Consider the following 22,868-nt stretch of genomic DNA (forward strand, 5'->3'; position numbering starts at 1 on the left):
GCCAAGGAGTCTTCCCATCAGGGAGGTCGAGACCAGGTCTCCCCTCTCCCCTCTGCCATGGGATTTTCCTCACAGTAGGTGGAGTTGGGCAAAGTTGGCTTCCTGACTTCTAGGTCCCAGGGATGGTGTCCAAAGGAGGCTCTGTCTGCCAGAGGTGATGGCTCCCTGGGAGCCGTCAGTCCCAGGCTGAGAGGGCCGACCCCACATGCTGAATTGGGTGCCTCAGAACTTCAGGGATATATTCAACCAGGTGTGTGTTCACAGCGAGCCAACCTTTGCAGACACACATGAGGATGTGTGGTTTTGGCAGGCTCTAGGGCATTTGGGGAACAACTGGAGAGAAAGCTATAAATAAAGACCATCTGGGAAAATCCAGGAGGTTCGAGGGCTGGTTTGCGTAAAGGTCTTTGGGAAGCAGCAAGGTGGAGCAGAGTGGGATCATGGCTCTGCCATCTTCCTGTGTGTGGTCTTGGGCAAGGCTCTGTATGTGGCAAAGCACTTAGAACAGGGGCTGGCCCATAATTAGTCCTCAGAAGTGATAGACATTGTTGTAATGTCGGGGAATCGCAGCCTATGGCTTCTGTATACAGCATGTCTGTCTTAGATGTGCTCTTCCAGAGGCTGAATAGGAACTGGAATTCAAGTTCCTTAAAGCACAGGGAGATGAGTTATGGGGCACTGGGTTCCAGCAGTCCTGGTTACCACCTTCACTCCAGGGCCTCATTATTCCTCCAAGCTGCCTCCAGCCCCTCATGTGGACAGGCTGAGGGAGGGCAATGGAGGCCTGGAGTGAGGTCACTGGGCCCACCCTTGGAACTGGGGCCTCTGCCCACAGGACTGGCCTTTTCCTGGCTGCTTCAGGCTCTCCCCTCCCTACCAGCACCATCACCACCCACCCACCCACCCTCGGGGGGATTTCCCTACTTGCTCATTGTTGGTCACCCCAGATTCCTTTCTCCAAGCTCATCAGCTTGGATGAGAGCCTTTAGCCATCCACCCTCTGAGTGTCAGGCAGGGACCCAGCCCATGAAACAGCTGTTTTCTGCTTGCTCTTCTCACAGGAACAAAGAGGAGGGAAAACTCTTTTTGTCTACCCCTCTTCCTTTCCTTGACTTATACAGTCTGGCTGGGCCAGCCAGTTAAGAAAGTTTACCTCCTAAATCAGTGGGGCGTGGTTGTGGGTGCCTGTAACCCCAGCTACTCGGGAGGCTGAGGCACAAGAATGGCTTGAACCCGGGAGGCAGAGGTTGCAGTGAGCCAAGGTCCTACCACTGCACCCCAGCCTGGGTGATAAAGTGAGACTCTGTCTCAAAAAAAGAAAAAAAAGAAAGTTTACCTCTTGCGCTATATTTTGCCTGGAGGTAGCACGGGGAGGAAGTGCTCTAAGTGGAATGAGCACAGATTGGGGGGGTCAAGATACATCATCACTTACTATCATGGTCTCAAGTTGTGATCTGCAAAAGGAGTGATAACGCCTCCCGCTTTGATCTGTCAGCAAGTGGGCAGGAGAGTTCCACTGGGGGAACGCTGCCTTCTGTTCTTCTGTGCTAAGGCTGAGACGCAAGAAAGGGAGCTCCCCACACCTACCTAGACTGAGCAACTGTGCAAGCAGTAACTTTGCGGGGGCCGCTTCTTGTTTCTTTGGATTCCACTTCATACAAGGAAAGGAGCATATTTTCCTAGCTAGGATACATCCTCATAGACAGCTAGATATCCTGCCTGGGAGAAGAAGAGAAAAATCAAGGGAAACAGGTTCTTAGCTGATTCATTTAGAGCTTCACAAAACTGTACATTTTGGTGTTTAGCCCCATGAAGTATTACTGAAATACTAGATGGCCAATAAAAATGAGAAAATGCAAGAAAGTAGACAGAAGGAAAAAATAACTTGGAGTCTCAGCCAATGGTATGCAAGCAAATTTCCTGCTCTCAATTTTCATTGTCAGCATTGAAAAAAAAAAATTGGACAGGACTGCATTGTGTATGTATCTTCCTTTATTCATGAGAAAATTTCCAGGCTACATGTTTTTTAAAAACCATCTGTTACTGGCTGCCTTGCCTTCCATTGACTGGATGTACCCTGCTTTTCTTAGCCAGTCCCCTGGAGGTGTGTATTTAGGCTGGGATGAAACATGTCTGTGCTGTTTCCCAGCTCACTAATTGTTTCAGGGTCTTAGAGATCAATTTTCTTTGGCAGACAGCTGGCTCCTACTGTGGTAGCACATGCCACGGGGCACCGCTTTCCCCGTGCACAAACTCTGTTCTCTTGTTGCCCCAATAGAAATAACCCTGATATTTGCCCATGAGTCTACATCTTCCACTTGCTGGACTTTACCCCCAGCTGTCTGGAACTAACTACATGCTCTTGGCCTCTCACTCACCACAGCCCCTGTACAGAGGACACCACTGCTGGGATCTTCCAGGCTTACACGCTTTCCAGGAGGGAAGCCCCAGCCATATTCGACTCAAAATGCCAGTGGTTTTGGGAGCCATCTCACCTGCCTGCCGTACATCAAACAACATGGGCAACATGGGACATGGGAGGGGACTGGTAGACGTGGTGAGGCGGAGGCCAGAAGATGTGGGCTTGGATCCCGACTCTCCTACTTGTTCGCTGTGAAAACTGAGCCAATTACTGAACCTCAGAGTCTAGTTTTCTTCATTTATGAGAGAGTAATTCCTCCCCTCTAGAGTTTTTGTAGGAATTAAGTAAGATAATAATCCAAGTGAACCTGCTGAGTTCAGTTTCTGACCTCATTAAGACAGTCAGTAAGTGGCTGAGATTATTCCCCACCTCCCCACTTCTGGGGGTTAGCGTTTTCTATCCAGTCGTCCCACTACCCATACTGTCTCTTAGGAAGTACAGATGAGCTCTTGTTTGCAAAAGCTTCATCCTCTTGGAGCAACTTCTCCAGAGCCATGCTGGTCAGTCTAGCAGCCTTGAGGCTTTACTGGCCCATTGCTCTGGTCAGATCATGTACAAATAAAGGGCTTCCTTCCCTCATCTTGTTCAAGACCACTCAGCTTACCCTAGGAAAGAACAAGATAATCAAGCAAAAACACTCACTCCTCCCTCCTCGTACCAGGTATCTTCATGGGCGTATATTTAAGACTTCTGGCCCTGTCTTCCCCTTCAGTCCTACTCCTGGTCCTGGACCAAACTCATCCCTGCTAAGCTGAAGATCAGTGAGAGGAAGAACTACATAGAAATCATCATGGTTCAAGTGCATCAATGTATCCAGTCGTCTCAAATTGTGCTGCCCATTAGTATCACCTGTGGAGTTTTAAAGATTCCTGATGCTCAAGCTATACCCTGGACCAATTAAATGGGAGTATCTGGGCCGAGGACCAGAGAACATTATGTCTGAGCATCAGTGACTTAGTTGCTGTTGCTAGTGTGCTTATATCTGTGTTGTCTATCCTGGACTGTAAGTCGTGGAGCAAGAAGAACCACATGTGTTCCACTTTATAGCATTCCATGCAGAGTCAGACACACAGCCAATGCTCTGATGATGATGGAATACCTCAATCGGTTCATCGTTAACTCTGAAGTTGGAATATGGTGGCTATTCCAAGATCACACATCCTACAGTCATAGATGACAAACATTTTATTACACCAAAAAAGGTCATCTGTTAACTGCTGAACTGCAGGGGGACCACATCTGAGGCTACTTCAGAAAAACGGCATCGGATAACAAATATAGATTGCTGGCATTACAAAATGGCAAGATTCTCCCTCACCTTCCCTCATTAAATGTGAATCAGTGGCTTAGGCCAGTTCTAGTGGGAACACTTAATTGCTGACTTCACATAAAACCAGGATTAGCCTAATGTGCCCATGACATGAGTCCATCCCTGGCCATCTTCCCAACAGCCATACTGCCGTGGCTTGGACACCAGAGGCAACACCCAGGGGCCTCAGTTCCACTCTGCTGTGCTGAGCTTGCTCTTCCTAATGATTGGCTCTGGGGTCACATCAACAATGGTGGCATTGCCATCTGGGGCCCACATGAGCCCTCTGGGGCCTTGCTACATCCCTACTGGGCTGCAGTGGGCTCCGAGGTTGGGGACCGGCAGCCTGGAGCCTGGTTCCACTTCACTACACAGCAAATTGCACACCCAAGGGAGTGGCCATGGTGCTGCTCGTCATTCATGGGAGGAAGTGGTGCTTTGCCCGGGAGCCTGTGTGTCAGAACTGCGGCAAGCCTGAGAGGCACATCCAGCTGGGGCTGGGGAGGACAGGCCTGCATGACAGAGCTGGGGAGCGCTGGGGACACAGGCAGAGGAACCAGCATTGCCTGCCTTTTGATTCAAAGCAACTTCAGAAGAACCCTGTGTCCATTTCCACATATTGGTTATTTGGATGTGACTTAAAAGGCTTCCTCATCCAGCCTGAAGGCAAAGAGACCGTTCACCACCATCTGGAGGCTCAGTTAGCAGTTCCAAGTGGCTGCCACACTGCACCTGAGCTCTGCAGTTCCTCACGCTGGCTGCATGTTCCCGAGGAGCGCCTAAGGCAGAGCCATTTCCCAGATCCGCAGGCTCCCTGGCTGCTCAGGGGCACCGTGCTCCTTCCTGCTCCCATCCAGCAGTGTCTGATGGCTTCCTGTGGGATTGGACGGCCTCCTGTACCTGTAGTGTGGGTGGGGGTGAGGGCAGGCTGTCCGATGTCCTCCTCAGTCACTCATGTTTCTCCTTTGCCCAGCTCACCCTCGCCCCAGCACCAGGCCACACTACAGAGGCACGCTGTTGACTGAAGTAGGCCACAGGACCGAGGAAAACAGTTAAGACATTTGTCTTTTTCCTTCCCCCGGGCCAGCAGACATTGCCCCTTCATCCTAGGCCTGGAAGGAGATTCCTCAGAGGCCCTCGTGGTGGCTGCAGCCTCCCGGCTGTCAATCTTGCACCAGGAAGTTGATGAGGGCAGTTCTAGGGGAGAGGAAGGACTTCTTGATGCTTCGCCCTTGCAAAAGCCTGACACCCAGCTCGCTTTGGAGAACAAATTCGTGGACTTTGTCCTGGTCCTGGGCAACTTGATGGGGCACAGGAATTTTGCCACAAGCTTTATTGTTGATCTGAGAAGGAGAAAAGCCAAGACAAACAATGAGGAACATCCTCAAGTGGCAGGCAGCACAATACCAGGACCTCTTGCCTGCAAAGGGCGTGGCTGCATTTGTTCAGGAAAAGGGAACAGAGGTGGGAAAAGGAGAAGTCAGCACCCTGCTTCCCAAAAGGGTAAAATGCAACCAGCTGGATAGGATTAATGCCTAGACCTGCAGAAACACAGAGACACTCAGACTGCATGTGAGTGCCTATACGTGGAGAACCACCTTGCATTTTCTGAGCACTGCTCCCATACACAGCTGTGGTAGAGATTATGTCAAAAATCCTCAGCATGAGGTGGCTTGGGCCATTTCCAGGCAGCAAGGGATTATTCTGTCATCGGGGCTTAAGTCTAAGTTCGGATCCAGGTTAGAGCAAGCTGTCCCCTCAGATTTTACCTCGGTCTCAAGTGGACCAAACGGTTGACAATTTCACTGGGGACACAGTCAACTTGTCTTTCTGATGACTGGCTCCAGAAGGCGGCACTAGAGAGCGATGACTTAGAAATTGGTTCCACATAGGCGGGGCATGGTGGCTGATGCCTGTAATCCCTGCACTTTGGGAGGCCAAGGCGGGTGGATCATGGGGTCAAGAGGTAGAGACCATCCTGACCAACATAGCGAAACCCCGTCTCTACTAAAAATACAAAAATTAGCTGGGCATGGTGGCGCATGCCTGTAGTCCCAGCTACTCCGGAGGCTGAGGCAGAAGAATTGCTTGAACCTGGGTGGTGGAGGTTGCAGCGAGCCAAGATTGTGCCACTGCACTCCAGCCTGGTGACAGAATGAGATTCTGTCTCAAAAAAAAGAAATAAATTGGATCCACATCTTGTCACATTAACCACTCTTTCTTGCTTAACATGGGTCAGTACAGTTCCAGACACAGGTGGGTATTCACGGAATATTGCTTCAGTGAGGGAAGGTGACCACGTGGCTCAGTTTCTAAACAGTCATGCTTCCAAATCCTCAATCCCATTGCTCCGAAACCTACGCACACATTTCTTTTACTAACTCTCTTGTTTTTCACTTAGAAACTATAGTCACGGTCTTAGGAAAAGTTACTAGGAATAATTTCTCAAGTTTCAACCAAAGCACATGATCAAATGTGCCCTAATCAGCCACTTCATTTTTTCAGAGTTTTGCAGAATTTGGTGGCATTTTCATTGTCTGCATTAGCCTAGGTCACTAGGGAGAGGACAAATAAAACACTGAATCCTGACATGTTCTGAAATACTGTTTGGAAAGCATGAGGCTCCATGCTGCAGCGTTTTAAAGCGTTCTGAAGCTGGGAAACTAGGTGTGTGTTTTGAAGGACTGTGGGCCTCTGCCTTGGTGTTTCTGAGTCATTAGCAGCTGCCTTCTTTCAAGGCCACATGCTTGGTTGGACTGAGATCTTGGAAGAGACCTCCCACCTGTCACACAAGAGCCATGCCCCTTGTGAAGTCCCGGGGTCCCCAACAGTGAATTCTCAGGACATGCACTTGTTAGTAAATCATGTCTATCCTCCTATGGAAGAGCAGTCCAGGGTAACATCTCTGGGCCACCACCCGCAGAGGGGGTGCTGGCGAGGGGAGCATGTGCTTTCATGTGGGCTGACTCAGGTTTGACTCTCAGGCCTGGTCTAACAAGCTGTGGGATCTTGAGCTTAGGTGTTTTTTTTTCCCCCCCTTAAGGACAGAATTCTCCAGATTCTGGAGTGAAGGAGGTGAAAGAAACTGCGTAAAGGGACCAGGTCACTCAGCCACATTCCTTCTGCCTTTGTGAAGAGTGCTGGCCACAGCAGAAGGAGCCAGCTGTGGGATGTCCTCTTTGACGCACGGCCTCAGCACAATTACCCGTTTCCAAACCCAGCGAGCTTCCTGTGCTTGCCTGGAGCCTGGTGGACTGATCCTAAGTCATCACTCGTGACAGCCTTTCCAAGGAGCTGAGTCATTCCTGTCCACAGCTGGGGCTTTGGGGGTAGGGCATGTGATCTCTGGATGTGGCCATGGTGCTCTGGGTCTTTCCCGTGCTGCCTCAGGCACCCTTACATGGTTCTGGCTCCCTGGGCCTCCCCTGAGTTGCCTTACCAAGGCCGTCCCGTCAGGGCGAGTGGGTGTTGATCACGTTCCACCTGTCTCTGGCATAAAGTGCCAAGGAGATGGGCAGAGAAGTCAGGTTGAGACTCAACACTGAGCCTGGGCTTCAGGGCCCAAAGGGGAACAAGGACACTGACATCACTTCAAACAGAGGCTGCCATGCTGTGGGGCTCTTGTGCCTCCATCTTTGGAGAGGGCCGAAGCATGACCCTCCTGGACTTTTCTGACAGCTGCGGACAGGGCCTGGGCCACATGTGCCCCTCCCACTCTAATCCATCACCTGTCCCCATCATGAGGATAGCTCGCATCGGCTAATAACAGTACGATCTTCCATGTGCTGAGCTCTCACTCTGTGCCAAGCACTGAACTATGCAATTCTTTTCCATGAACCTGTGAGTCGATGTATGAATATCACATCCCATTTTACAGATAGGGAAGCTGAGGCACATGAAGTGAAGTCACTTGTCCACCTAGGCTCCACCCCAGGCAGTGGTAGAGATGGGATGACCTGACACAGCTGCTCTCTCTCCTGCTCACACCCCCTGGCAGTCCCCTGTCCTTGGAGGGATGGAATCTGGCCTCCGAGGCGGGGGCACTCCCGACCTTTAGCCTTGTCTCTAGTGCTGCCCTGTGCCGTCCCCTCCACCCCCTCCCTGGCTCAGCCAGGGTCTCTGTGGGCCTGCCCATGTTTGCTCCTGGTATTTGCTGCACCCTTCTCTCCACTGGGGAGAGGCTGCTCCTCTTTCAAAGCCAAAGCCCCCTCCCCATCTCCTCGTGATGCGTTTTCTTTTTTTCTTTTTTTTTTTTTTGAGACGGAGTTTCGCTCTTGTTACCCAGGCTGGAGTGCAATGGCGCGATCTCGGCTCACCGCAACCTCCGCCTCCTGGGTTCAGGCAATTCTCCTGCCTCAGCCTCCTGAGTAGCTGGGATTACAGGCACGCGCCACCATGCCCAGCTAATTTTTTGTATTTTTAGTAGAGACGGGGTTTCACCTTGTTGACCAGGATGGTCTCGATCTCTTGACCTCGTGATCCACCCGCCTCAGCCTCCCAAAGTGCTGGGATTACAGGCTTGAGCCACCGCGCCCGGCCGTGATGCGTTTTCTAATTCTCCAACTGCCAGAAGTGGCGACTCTGATGCTAGCAGCAGTCTCCATTCCCAGAGCAGATCTGGACTAGCTGTGTGACCTTCAGCGAGTTATTCAGCCCCATCCTGCCATCATTTCCTTGCCCATAAGACAGGGTTAGTCACACATTTGCCTGTCTGTGAAGTGGGGATAACAACCAGCCTGCCTCACCAGGCGGCTGTGCTCAGTAAACGAGCTCGCACCGGGGAAGCTCCAGGGCAGAGCCTGGCCCTGGGTGGGCGCTCACTCTGCGCTAAGAGGATTTTGTCATTAGGGCGTCCAGAAGCAGGCTAAGCACTTCCTGGCATTATCCCACCTAATTCTCTCAACAGCCGGATAAGGCAGGCACTGTGCCTGCCTCCATTTTATAACTCAGGAAACTGAGGCTTAGAGATGTTAAATATTTTGTAAAACTGCAACTTATACCCACGATGGTCTGACTTCCAAGTCCTTACATAAACTGTGTGACAGCTCATGTGCCCTCAGACCTTCGTTCCAGGGTGATAAGGCGGTAGCTCTTGTTTCCGTGTCCCTGGTGTGGGCAGAGCCCAGCATGTCATAGGCACAAAGAATACGGGCACAGTTGAACTGAATGACACTGAACTGTGCTCGAAGCCTGTTTCTGGCCAGGGCACAAATGAGGTCACATGGAGTGGGAACCTGGACCTTCACAGAAGCCCTTGCTGCTGGCACGGTGCCAGCCCAGCCTGGGTTCTCAAGCTGGGTGCACTTGCAGGGAGTCTTACACATGCTTCTAATTTTAGGTTTGTATTTCAAAGGTTATCTGAAATTATTTTACCAATGATTGAAACTCTATTTCTTTTCTGCAGTGGTAATTTAACATAGAAAGATATTTTCATAGACTGAAACCCTCCATTTTTCTCAAGTTAGCTTTTCTCAACCAGGCGAGGGCAAGTTCTTAGGGATGCATGAGATATTTATTTCTCATAAACATTACTCAAGTTAAAGAAATTTCTGGGCTGGGACTGGGTGCAGTGGCTTCTGCCTATAATCCCAGCACTGTGGGAGGCTGAGGCGGGGGGATCATTTGAGGTAAGGAGTTTGAGACTAGCCTGGCCAACGTGGTGAAACTCCGTCTCTACTAAAAATATAATAAGTAGCTGGGCGTGGTGGCACATGCCTGTAATCCCAGCTACTTGGGAGGCTGAGGTTGCAGTAAGCTGAGATTTTGCCACTGCACTCTAGCCTAGGCAACAGAGTGAGACTCTGCCTAAAAAAAAAAAAGGCTCAAGACCGGCCCAGGCAACACAGCAAGATCTTGTCTCTACTAAAAAATAATAAAGAAAGAAAAGAAAAGAAAAGAAATTTCTTTGATGCCACAAGGATATTTTTGGTTTTGAGGAATTTTGGAAGGAGCCTGCCAGGGCAGCCTCACCTCCTCTCCCCTTGGGGTGAGGTGGCAGTGCCAGGGGAGGTGGTGCGGAGACAGAGGGGCTATGAAGGAGGCTGGTCTCCTGGGCAAAGTATCGTCTTTCCAAAACTCAGCCTTCCTGCTGGGTCTGGGGTCTGCACAGGTGCAGAGGGGCCAGAGCCTGGCTGGCCCAGTCTCTGTGGGGCTATGTCCTCCCTTAGCCCCTAGGTGGGTTTGTTGAGGGCACTTTTCACAATTTGCAATCATTTTATTTATTTTCCTCTTCCCTTTTAATTTTATTTGTTTATTTTTTGAGATGGAATCTTGCTCTGTCGCCCAGACTGGAGTGCAGTGGCATGATCCTGGCTCACTGCAACCTCCGCCTCCTGGGTTCAAGTGATTCTCCTACCTCAGCCTCCCAAGTAGCTGGGATTACAGGTGCCTGCCACCACGCCCAGCTAATTTTTGTATTTTTAGTAGAGACGGAGTTTCACCATGTTGGCCAGGCTGGTCTCCAACTCCTGACTTCAGGCGATCCGCCCACCTTGGCCTCCCAAAGCGCTGGGACTACAGGTGTGAGCCACCGTGCCCGGCCTCCTCTTTCCTTTTTATTCTTCCCTATCTCTCCTATTACGCTTTAAGCTCCATGAAGACAGGGACCCTGTTTGTCCTGTCTTGATTTTGTATCTCCAGAGCACTATGCCTAATGTAGAGTCAGACTTGATAAGCATTTGTGAATAAATGAATAAACCTGGGCAGGGTGGACCAACTTCACTCAGCCTGAGTCCTCATTTGAAAAAATGAGAATGGCAATGCTCACTTTATAGGGTGATAACAGTGATATTCTAATTTTGCATGTGGATTACCTGGCCCCATGTGCGGTTCAGGGGAAACATGTGGTTCAAAGTCTACTCCCTGCTCTCTTTTTTTCTTCAGACACATCAGCATATCTAAGAGACATTCACCATAAATGTATCTCATTTAACAAATTAAACAAATGTAGAAAAATTACACGCAAGATAAACTATAAGGGGGTCACTTGCTCTTATAAAAAGTTTAAACAATAAATTCCTCTTATGTATTTAAAAACACCAAATTTACAACAAAGTATTTGTGGAGTCTTTCTGAAATATGTTTTATGGAATGAGGTATTACTGCATAGCCACCCACCCCACTGTCACCTTCTTCAGCCCTCAAAAGCCCCCAGGAGCACCTGAGTGAAACTGAGAGACTGAAGCACAGGCCTCGGTTGGAGCGGGCCAGGTTCATTACTCCCCCTTTCCAGGAGTTTTATGCTCATATGCATCTGGTGTGTGGAGACCTACAAAACTGAGGGTACTGGCAAAGCAAAGACAGGCCTTTGTGCCCTGCTCCTGGTTGCAACGTCTCGCTGAGGGCTGAGCTGAGTGAGCTAGAAAGGCCTGCTAACGTACCTCTCAGAACCACCACAGTGTTTAGGGGCCACCAGCAGGGCAGGGACTGCCCAGCTCTCGGGTTGAGGGGAGACACTTACCAGAACTGCCATCTGCACAACCTCAGGCTGCTGCAGGAACTCTGGGTCCACGGCAGGCCACACCTGACACAGCACACTGGTGTCCCAGGTGTAGTGGGCACAGAGCTTCCTCGGCACCAGCGCCAGGCCTGCAATGCCAAGTCACAGAAGGGCAGGGTCACTCTGAGCACAGGGAGGATTATGAGAGCAGGACAAAAGCTTCTGCCCCAACACAGCCTGGCTTGGAGCTGTCTGAGGAGCCGATGGGAAGCCATGCCACGGCTTTTCACAGCCTGCCAGCCAGGTGCTCACCACTTTGGCCCAGTTTATAATCCCAGGTTGTTTTTTTTGCAAGTGGCACCTACAGCAGTAAAGATGGATGATATGCTGCTCTAAAGTGTGTGTTTGGAAAAACAAGGCTGCTGATTTGAATGGGTCATCTCTCTGACGTCCTGCTGGTGAAGGAATGCCTTTGTGCTACCCTGAGAGCTGATTCCAAAGCATTGAGCTGTATTCGCTATCTATCTTGCCCATACATTCTATGGTCTAAGAAGGCCTCCCAACCTGTCCTTTTACTCACAATTACTGGAGCCAGGATGCAGTGAATGGCAGGACACTCCTTACCACATGCAGAGGAATCCTAACCTTCCTGCAAACTTCCTCTTGGGAATGGAGCCCTCTGATTACTGGAATGGAGGGAGCTTTCCTTTGCTCAGAGTGGGCCAAACATGAGGAAGCAGTGAGGAACGAAACCCTCTCAAGCCTTGTTTCCTAGAGTGCTTCATGCTGCAGCCCCTAGGCAAAGGGTGCACTCACAGGGTAGCAGAGGGCCAGCTGTCCAAGTGCAGCCTGTGCTCCAGGACTAATTAAGGCGCATCCTAGCAGGGAAAGCTTTGACTTAAAAGCCTCTGTTGTAATCTCAGCACTTTGGGAGGCTAAAATGGGAGAATTGCTTGAGGCCAGGAGTTTGAGACCAGCCTGGGGAACATACCAAGATCCCATCTCTTAAAAAAAAATTAGCATGGTGGCTCATGCCTATAATCCAGGTACTTGGGAGGATGAGGCAAGAGGACTACTTGAGCCCAGGAGTTTGAGGCTGCAGTGAGCTATGATCCCCCCACTGCAGTCCAATGTGGGCAACAGAGCAAGACCCTGTCTCTTAGATGATAGATAGATAGATAGATAGATAGATAGATAGATGCAAGCCTCTGCTGATTTCATGGGTACAAGAGATGCCCCCAAAGGCACAGGGAATACACACACAGAAAAATAGATCCCTGGGCAGGAGCGGGCAAGTGAATATGGCCAGCATGCCCATTCTGGAGCAGTGCCCTGGCAGCTGCAGTCCTCACCTGGGAATAGCTTTTCCACTGGTGGTGGAGGTGGAACTAGTCCTTCTACACCTCTCCTGTGTTATAAGCTTTGAGACTAGGACAATGCATTAGAGGGATAGGCCCATGGCTCAGGGTATGGGCTGAAGCTGAGTCTGTAATAGAGGGAGTCAATTCCACCAACGCCAGCCCCAGTAACACTGGGTTGTGAATGACAACGTTTTATCTTCCTTGATGACAAATGTAGTGTACACGCTCCTTGCAGAAAATTTTGAAAGGCCCAAAATATAAAGATAAAAGTCACGTTCACCCAGATGCGTTTTATTTTATTTTTTTGAGATGGAGTTTCGCTCCTGTTGCCCAAGGCTGGAGCACAGTGGTGTGATCTCGGCTCACTACAGCCTGCGCCTCCCTGGTTCAGGCGATTCTCCTGCCTCAGTCTTCTGAGTAGCTGGGATCACAAGCACCCACCATCAAGCCTGGCTAACCTTTTGTATTTTTAGTAGCGATGGGGTTTCATCACGTTGGCCAGACTGGTCTGGAATTCCTGACCTCAGGTGATGCACCTGCCTTGGCCTCCCAGAGTGCTGAGATTACAGGTGTGAGCCACCATGCTCGGCCCCAGATAGCATTTTAAACTTATTTTAAAAGACAGTAATTTAATGTATTTAATAACTATTTGTATATATAAACCAACTCTACAAAACACCACCACCACAAGATCATGCTATAAATACAATTTTGCATGCTCTTTTCCCCCATGTTTTAAGATAATATTTCATGGCAAAGAATGATATACAATTATATATATAATATGATCCTAGCTTAATAAAAATTTTATAGCAACAGATTGGCTGGAAGGAAATAGCAATAACATTGGTTGGAAGAAAATACTAGTAACACTGGTAGTAAATACATAAAAGAAGTATGGGTGATTTCTCTTTCTTTCTGTTTCTGAGACAGAGTCTCAGTCTGTCATCTAGGCTGTAGATCAGTGGTGAGATCTTGGCTCACTGCAAACTCTGCCTCCCGGGTTGAAGTGATTCTCGTGCCTCAGCCTCCCGAGTAACTGAGACTACAGGCGTGAGCCACCACACCTGGCTAATTTTTGTATTTTTAGTAGAGACGGAGTTTCACCATGTTGGCCAGGCTGGTCCCAAACTCCTGACCTCAGGTGATCCACCCGCCTAAGCCTCCCAAATTGCTGGGATTACAGGCATAAGATACTGCACCTGGAACTTCTCTTTCTCTTTTCAAACCTATGGCATAGATTTTCTACAAGGGATATTTTATTACTCTTTTAATTTGAAAAAATATTTTAAAATACCACTTTTTTATTCAGTGAGGTCAGTTTAAGATTTTTCTCTGGCCGGGCACAGTGGCTCACGCCTTTAATTCCAGCACTTTGGGAGGCTGAGGCGGGTGGATCACCTGAGCTCAGGAGTTGAAGACCATTCCGGTCAACATGGTGAAACCTCATTTCTACTAAATATACAAAAATTAGCTGGGCGTGGTGGCTGGTGCCTGTAGTCCCAGCTACTCAGGAGGCTGAGGCAGGAGAATCGCTTGAACCCAGGAAGGGGAGGTTGCAGTGAGCCAAGATCGCACCATTGCCCTCCAGTCTAGGTGACAGACCAAAACTCCATCTCAAAAAAAAAAAAAGAGTTTTCTTTTAGTTTCTTTTCATGATTTCATTTTCTTCTCCATTTAACTTTGAAACCTATAGGTAATTTATTTGTGTTTACTGTGAAGGAACATTATTTTAAAAAAATAACATGGTCAACTCTCTAAACCCAATTTGTTGAATCCCTTCTCTGTTGGTTTGTGAGTTTTCTTTCAAGATATATTATACCAGGGACTGTTGCAAAAGCCATGCACTTCCGAGCTACGCAAAGTGTGTGTCTCTCATGAGGTAAAGGACACGGGCCAGAATGTAAATCAACACATCGCCGCTTTCATTGAGAGGGAAGAAAAATGGTAGCCTGACTCAACGGCTGACTTAGGAGCTAGCACAAGCTCCTTATCTTGTCGTGGACTGGAGCAGAGGGTTCTACCGACTGCTATGACTTGCACTGCCCTGACTTGCACTGCCCATCAGTCCATTCTGCTCTGTGGGCCTGTCCTGGTTCTTGTGCCAGTGCCATTGCTTTATTTGTTGCAGCTTTCCATTTTCACTACCTGGCACTCTTGCTGTACCCCTGTGTTGCTAGTCAGCCAGAGGGAAGTGAAGGCTCCTTAGGAGCTGAGGATCATCTGGTACGAAATACAGATTCCTGCTGCCCAGCTGGCTGCTGTGGCCTGGGGCTTTTGAGCTTACTAATGAATCTATTTTGTGTCTAACAGATGTGTCTTTTGGCAGAAGGAGAAAGGAGATTCCTGCTTGTTCCTCAGATGGAATCCTATTAAAACCCACATCTGAATACGAGACGGAGGTCACAGAAGAGGGATCATCACTTCTTTATTCTAGCGGGCTGGCCCTGTGTGGCTTGTCTTGTGATCCAGCTGCAGTGGGAAGATTTCCAAAACCTCCGTATGGCAGTTGTACAGGATGCCTGGGAGATGAAAGGACCCTGGACACAAATGTTCTGGGCAGAAGCTGCTACAAATTCCACTTTAAAAAAAACGAGGAAGCCCAGCCTTCCTGGAGCAGTCAGGATGCTTATTTATAGTGGCCTGGGCCCCCGCCAGCATTTCCATATAGATGGGAGTGGGGCCATCCTGTTCAGCAGCGAGGAACAGAAACTCAGGACCCTGGTTTTCATGTAGTGTTTTTGCCTCCCCGCTCATTTTAGGGAAGTTAAAATACCTAACACTTGTATGGAAAATACAATGGTTCCTTTACATGGCAATGCCAAGGGGACAGGTCAGGTGGAAAGCTGGCCTTCGGGATACACATGGGGAAAGTCTAAACACAGGCTGGAAAGTGGCAAGGCCCTGGCACGCAAGGCCACCTGACAAGGCCGGCTACAGCCCACAGCCCACAGCCCACAGCCCACAGCCCACCCCCTTCCTTCCCCTCCTCTGGGAGAGCTGCTGTTACAGATTTTCCCTTGGAATAACCGAAACAAGCTTCTCTCCTACTGAGAGGTGGCGAGGTCGCTATATCGCCACAGCACCCCGGAGTGATCATGGCTTCTGTGGATGGCAGTCCTTTCCTGGTGGCCATCTTCAGGCCTGCCTCCACCTCATCTCCCCACCCCTGCACTCAAAGACATACCAGGAGGGAAGACTTGGGTACTCTGCGGGCCTGACCCCCCTGCTGTGCCTTGTCTAGCCTTGGCAATTCCAAGGAGGTGAACAGGAGGTGAGGCCACTTTGCTTTACCCTTTACCCAGAGAAATAATTTCATTGACATTATTTTGAAGTAGCGACATCTACACAGCACACACATTCATGTATAAAAACGATCAGAGCATCAATGGATATCTTGTTCTCCCTGGTAATTATCACGCATACCTCTACACAATTTTTACATTTTGAATTTTGTTGAAGTTACTGAGTACAGCATAGAGAGAGCAAAACATAATAGCTACATTTCACAGCCACTTTTTATAAAAAATTATAAGGAAAGTCATCCCAAATTGTCCTATGAAGCAAAATAGATTTGTAGACTGAGACCTCAAGACGGAGAGTTCCTTCAGAATCCCTAAGGGGGATAAAGGTTCTCCTGGCTGTGCTCTCAAAATTAGGGTGCTGATGGAATCCTTGCAGATCACAGGTTAGACACCAGAGGCAAATATCAAGAAGGAAAAGTCACCCTAGAACTGAAAAATGGCCAGAGAAACAGAAATGCAAAGGAAATCTTACTATCATATTTTAAACAACTTGTATTTTGGACAAGGGACTAATCTCAAAGAGGTACACAAAGACAAAGACACACACACACACACACACACACACACCCCAAAAGAAGGACCATCACCCAAATGCCCATCACAACATTCACTGGTTGGGACACCCTGTATCTGTCAGAAAAGAATGTGATAGTGTTGATACAGAACTACTCTAAAGCACAGTAAGAGCAAAAATATTTGTACTGGATGTTAACATCTGTATAAAGGTACACATGCCACATCCATCCATCACATTCTTCAGTCAGATTAACAATGGTGACAGAGGTTCTCTGGGAAGCAACTGAGTGACAGCCTAGGGCACACTCTCTTGAAATGCTGAATGTTTTACAAAACATGTATAGACATGCTTTTCAATTTAAAAATTAGGTTTTGTTTTGCTTTACGAGGCCCAGAGAGGCACACTGGAAACTGAACAGATTTTCTGCAGTTGGTTGTAGGCACCTTTCTTCAGAAGTTGGGCATGTACAGAAGTGAGTTCACTCTCTGGGAGCGGTGCCTTGAGGGTAGACCAGACAGGACTCCAAGTGCTCCTGCAGGCACACTCGATGTGCTCTGCCACGCGCAGGAGAAATGCCTGCCTCAGACACTAGTGAGATGAATGCTTGGATCTGGTTAGGCGCGTGTGTAAGTGTGGTTGTTAAAACCTTCTTCAGGCCAGGTGTGGTGGCTCATACCAATAATCCCAGCACTTTGAGAGAATGAGGCAGAAGGATCGCTTAAGCCTGGGAGTTCGAGACTAGCTTAGGCCCTTGTCTCTACAAAAAATAAAAAATTAGCCAGATGTGGTGGTGCACACCTATGTCCCAGCTCCTCAGGAGGCTGAGAAGGGAGGATCACCTGAGCCAGAGAGGTCAAGGTTGCAGTGAGCTGTGATCATGCCACTGCACTCAGCGTGGGCAACAGAGTGAGACCCTGTCTCAAAAAATAAATAATTAAATAAAACTTTCAATTGGAAATAAATTCCTTCCTCCCTTCCTTCCTCTCATGGTCTGTACTATTTTCCAGAATTACAATCTCAACACTTAAGACTTAGGAGTTCAGAAAGGCAATTAAAAAAATCCTTTATTCTGCAATAATTATAGATTTCACAGGAAGTTACAAAAAAATGTTAAGGAGGCCCTGTGTACCCTTCACCCAGCCTCCCCCAGTGGTCACATCTGGCATGACTACATCACAATATCAAAACAAGGAAGCTGACTAAATGCAATCCACAGAGCTTATTTGGATTCCATCAGTTTAATAACGTGTGCATCAGTTTAATGTGTGTGTGTGTGTGTGTGTGTGTGTGTGTGTGTGTGTGTGTGTAGCTTAGTGTAACCATGTGTAGCTTCATGTAACCACCACCAGTTAACATAATCAAGAGCCAGAAGAGTTCCATCACCACAAGGCTCCGTAGTGACACCCTTTTACGGCAACCACCCCAACCCCTAACCCCTGGCAACCATGAATATGTTCTCTCTCTCTCTAATTTTGTTATCTCAAGACTGTTATATAAATGAAATAATATGGTAGATTGCCTTTACAGATGAGCTCTTTCAATCAGCATATTACCCTAAGATCCATCCAAGCTGTTGCCTGTTGGGTCATTTTTGAGGATGGTGAAATTACATCTCCAACACGAGAACCACCAAGGAGCTTGCTGCTTGGTGATTTTCTTTCTTTTTGAGACAGAGTCTCACTCTGTTGCCCATGCTGGAGTGCAGGGGAAGAATCTCAGCTCACTGCAACCTCTGCCTCCCAGGTTTAAGCAGTTCTCCTGCCTCAGCCCCTCCTGAGTAGCTGGGATTATAGGCATGTGCCACCACACCAGGCAAATTTTTGTATGTTTAGTGGAGATGGGGTTTTACCATGTTGCCCAGGTTGGTCTCCTGACCTCAGGTAATCTGCCAGTCTCGGCCTCCCAAAGTGCTGGGATGGCAGGAGTAAGCCAGAGTGCCTGTTTGATGATTTTCTGCACTTTTACTGTTCACCAGCAAAGGAACCCTTGAGCCCTTTGTCTGGAAACAGTATCAATGGCTCCAAATGCTCAAAATTTCCCTAGGCAAGCAGCTAACACCCTCATCTAGATGGGACAATATTATAGTAAACAAAAGATAACTTTGTAAATTCAGATGTGGAGTCTTTAGCTTCTCAGTTCCGAAGCTTCAGGAAGGAAAAAAAGATTTCCTCATCCTGTTTGCAAACTGCCAAAACGCTAGGTCTATTTCTTTTAAAAGGTCTCCGTTTACTCTTTAAGCAATTGATAGAGGACTGTTAGGCTCTAAGTACTCTGGGCGTCTCTAAAATGTTTCCTTTTTATCCAGGGCAATAATGGCCATTATGCTAAGAGGACTTCAAATCTTCCTTGTGTTAGATCTCAATTCTGCTGCTCTTTGGGGAGAACTTCTCCTTTAAAAATCAGCCTCTCAGGGGAACTCTGGGAATGGTTATTTCTGAACATGCCACCTTGGTGGACCTATCCTCTTTAGCCATTCTGGAGTTATCTTTTTAAGATGCAGGAATAAAAGTAAAAGGTATATGAAAGGTAAGTTTTTTAGAAAAAATGAAATGTGCATAAAAACTGTTCCAGATCCTTGGGATAGGAATGAGCTGACAGTGTGAGAACACGATAATGAGGCCCTGTCACAATATAGTGCTTCTGTTTGCAAAGGACTTTCAAGATCCTGTTATATTAACCCTCCTCACAAGGTGGGAGAGGCAGGAAGTGTCATGCTCCCATTCTTTCCTGGGAGCACCTTATACCCATGAGTAATGATCAGGGTGACATTCCTGGTGCATACCCCTCACTTGCCCGGGCTATGTCCCCAGCTGCTCATTCAGAAAAAATGATACACATCTCATGGGGGAGAGCAGGAGACATAGGTTTCCTATTGCTTCTTTGAATTTAAAAAAAAAAAAAGAAGTTGCTATAGATCTGTAAAGCTTCAGGGAGGACTGCCACTGAAATAAACACAGTGCCAACTGCTCTCTCCCACTTTCCTATAAATGCCTAGAACACTGCCTGACACATAGTACATGCTCAATACATGTTTATGGAATGACTGGATGAAACACTGTAGCAAAACCAAGATTCAATCTAGATCCACTCTTTATTATAAAACTGATCACAAAAGCCCCAGTGAGGTGATATGTAGAAAAATCACAGTGAAAAGTTTGAAATGGGCTAGTTTCTTTTTTTTTTTTTTTAAAAAAAAGAAAAACAAAAAAGAAAGAAAGAGAGAAAGAAAGAAAAAAAAAAGAATGAAGGAGAGGAAGAAACAGGAAGAGGAAGAGGGAGAGAAAATGGGGTGTTGCTTTACTGCCCAGGCTAGAATGCAGTCTAAAAATGGGTATGCCTATAATTGTGCTTAATAATGGAGACATGAAAAAAAATGAGGGAAGAAAATAATAAACAAGCAGCCAACCAATATTTCATTTAAACCTATAAGGAGGTGTGATGTGGTACTGATAAGAGTGTATATTTTGTGTATTTAAAGTGGAGAGTTCTATAAATGTTAATTAAGTTTACTTGTTCCAGATCTAAGTTCAAGTCCTGGATATCGTTGTTAACTTTCTGTCTCATTGATCTGTCTAATATTGATGTTGAAGTCTCCCACTATTATTATGTGGGAGTCTAAGTCTTTTTATAAGTCTTATATATCTGGGAATTCCTGTATTGGGTGCGTATATATTTAGGATCTTTAGCTCTTCTTGTTGCATTGATCCTTTTATCATTATGTAATGTCCTTCTTTGCTTCTTTTGATCCTTGTTGCTTTAAAGTCTATTTTATCAGAGGCAAAAATTGCAACTCCTGCTTTTTATTTATTTATTTATTTTTGCTCTCCATTTGGTTGGTAAATCTTTCTCCATCCCTTTGTTTTGAGTCTTTGTGCCTTGCATGCGAAATGGGTCTAGATGCAGCATACCGATGGGTTTTGGCTTTTTATCCAATTTGCCTGTCTGTGTCTTTGGATTGGGTGATTTAGTCGATTTAAATTTAGAATTAATAATAATATATGTGAGTTTAATACTGCCATTTAATGTTAGCTGGCTGTTTTGCCCATTAGTTGATATAAATTCTTCATTATGTTGATGCTCTTTACTTTTTGATATTTTTTAGAAAGGCTGATACTGGTTGTTCCTTTCTATGTGTAGTGGTTCTTTCAGAAGCTCTTGTAAAGCAGGCCTGGTGGTGATGAAATCTCTGAGTGCTTGCCTGTTCACAAAAGATTTTATTTTTCCTTCACTTATGAAGCTTAGTTTAGCTAGATGTGAAATTCTGGGTTGAAAGTTCTTTTCTTTAAGGATGTTGAATATTGGCCCCCACTCTCTTCTGGCTTGTAGGGTTTCTGCTGAGAGATCTGCTGTGAGTCTGATGGGCTTCCCTTTGTGGGTAACCTTACCTTTCTCTCTGGCTGCCCTAAGTATTTTCTCCTTCATTTCAGAAACCCTGGTGAATCTGATGATTACGTGCCTTGAGGTTGGTGTTCTTGAGGAATATCTTTGTGGTGTTCTCTGTACTACCTGGAGTTGAATATTGTCCTCCTTGCTAGGTTGGGAAAGTTTTCCTGAATAATATCCTGAAGCATATTTTCCAGCTTGGATTGATTCTCTTCGTCACATTCAGGTACACCTATCAGATGTAGATTAGGTCTTTTCACATAGTCCCATATTTCTTGGAGACTTTGCTCGTTCTTTTTTATCCTTTTTTCTCTAATCTTGTCTTTTCGTTTTATTTCACCAAGTTGGTCTTCGACCTCTGATATCCTTTCTTCTGCTTGATCAATTCAGCTGTTAAAACTTATGCATACTTTGCGAAGTTCTCGTGTTGTTTTTCAGCTCCATTAATTCACTTATATTCCTCTCTAAATTGTGTATTCTTGTTAACATTTCGTCAAACCTTTTTTCAAAGTTCTTAGTTTCTTTGCATTGGGTTAGAACAAGTTCTTTTAATTCCCAGAAGTTTATTATTATCCACTTTTTAAAGCCAGCTTCTGCTAATGGAACACAGTCTTTCTCCATCAGGCCTTGTTCTGTTGCTGATGAGGAACTGTGATCCCCTATAGAGGGAGAGGCATTCCGATTTTGGGTATTCTCAGCCTTTTTAGGCTGGTTTCTTCCCTTCGTTATAAATTTATCCATCTGTCATCTTTATAATTACCGACTTTATAATTGGGTTTCTGAGTGGATGTCCAGCTTGTTGATTCCCAGTGCCGGAATCTGAGCAACCCACTGCACTGGCTAAAACAGCGGCGTTAAGATTGATGGTGCTTTTCTGACCCTGCACCAAAAACCACCACACCGAGGCGCCGGCAAAACCGCCTCGCCCCGCGGGGCTCCTCCGTTGGGAATCTCCTAGTGCGTAAGCAACAAAAATTCATCTGAAAGTGTGGCGTCCTCTCGTTCTCTGCACTTTCAGTGGGAGCTACAATCCCGAACTGCTAGTGATCAGCCATCTTGGATCTCTCAATGGGCTAGTTTCTACCACAATGTTTTAGTACATGTCCTGTTGGAGATCTGGTCACAGGAATGAAGACAGGCTGACAGAGGCAACACCACAGTGTACGCTGTACCAGAAGACCTGTCGGGGAGAGGAAGGACCCTAAAGAGAGTGGGTCTCTGCCCCCTGTATTCTAGATGCAGAGACCAGAGGGGCATGCGGGAGGGAGTTTCTGGAAATACCATTTACATCAGTCCTTCCTGGGAGAAACGAAATGAAGGAGGCAGACAGATAACGTGCGCCAAAGAAGGAAGATGAAAGGGAGAAATGAATATTCTAGGATGAGAGTGGGTGAGTTTACTACAAATTGGATCAGTATTGTGTTATAGCAAAGACTAGGAAAGAATAACAGCAGGTCACTTAGAAGACTTCATGTGACCACCAAAGGTAAATGGAAGAGCCATGTTTCCTGCTTAAGAAGATAATACAAGGCTGTAAAATATGATATGTGATATGATATGATATGTGATATATGATATGATAATGGCTGCAGCCTGTCAGGGCCTAATGCCACCCTCCTTTAAGGACGTTTTGTCTATTCAGCAAGGAACAAGTGAAGATCTTATCCTGAAGTCTGTTCTAACACAGTTAAACGTGGTGGCCGGGCAGATCACCTGAGGTCAGGAGTTTGAGACCAGCCTGGCCAACATGGTGAAACCTAATCTCTACAAAAATTAGCCAGGCATGGTGGCAGTGCCTGGAATTCCAACTACTCAGGAGGCTGAGGCACAAGAATCGCTTAAACCCGGGAGGCGGAGGTTGTAGTGATCCAAGACGGTGCCACAGAACTCCAGCCTGGGCACTAGAGTGTGACTGTTTAAAAAAAAAAAAAAAAAGAGGCAAATCATTCCCTCTGTGAAGTCAGTGAAACCCTCTTTCACTAACCTGACAAGGCATATTGAGAAAAAGCTGGTCTTAGTAAAATAACCACAAAATTCTATATAAACCCCAGCAAATAGATCTTCTTCTAAACAGAATTTAACCATGCCATGGTCAATATGAATTTATCTGAGGACATCTCAATATTAGGCAAT

General features: G+C 47.0%; 1 protein-coding gene across 2 annotated transcripts in view; it reads right to left on the reverse strand.

The window, feature by feature from the left end:
* Nucleotides 1-3,592: 3,592 nt before the first annotated feature.
* Nucleotides 3,593-22,868, reverse strand: part of LARS2 (leucyl-tRNA synthetase 2, mitochondrial) — a 159,060-nt gene continuing 139,784 nt past the window's right edge. For both annotated transcript variants that reach the window (XM_032298038.1, XM_032298039.1), the window contains 2 exons: nt 11,191-11,318; nt 3,593-5,074 (listed from right to left, as the gene is read on the reverse strand). In XM_032298038.1, the coding sequence (XP_032153929.1) occupies nt 4,895-5,074; nt 11,191-11,318 (308 nt within the window). In that variant the 3' untranslated portion in view covers nt 3,593-4,894. The remainder of the gene's footprint in view (nt 5,075-11,190; nt 11,319-22,868) is intronic.

Source organism: Sapajus apella, unplaced genomic scaffold, assembly GCF_009761245.1.
Source record: "Sapajus apella isolate SASKATOON/1434 unplaced genomic scaffold, GSC_monkey_1.0 scaffold38, whole genome shotgun sequence".
Classification (NCBI taxonomy): domain Eukaryota; kingdom Metazoa; phylum Chordata; class Mammalia; order Primates; family Cebidae; genus Sapajus; species Sapajus apella.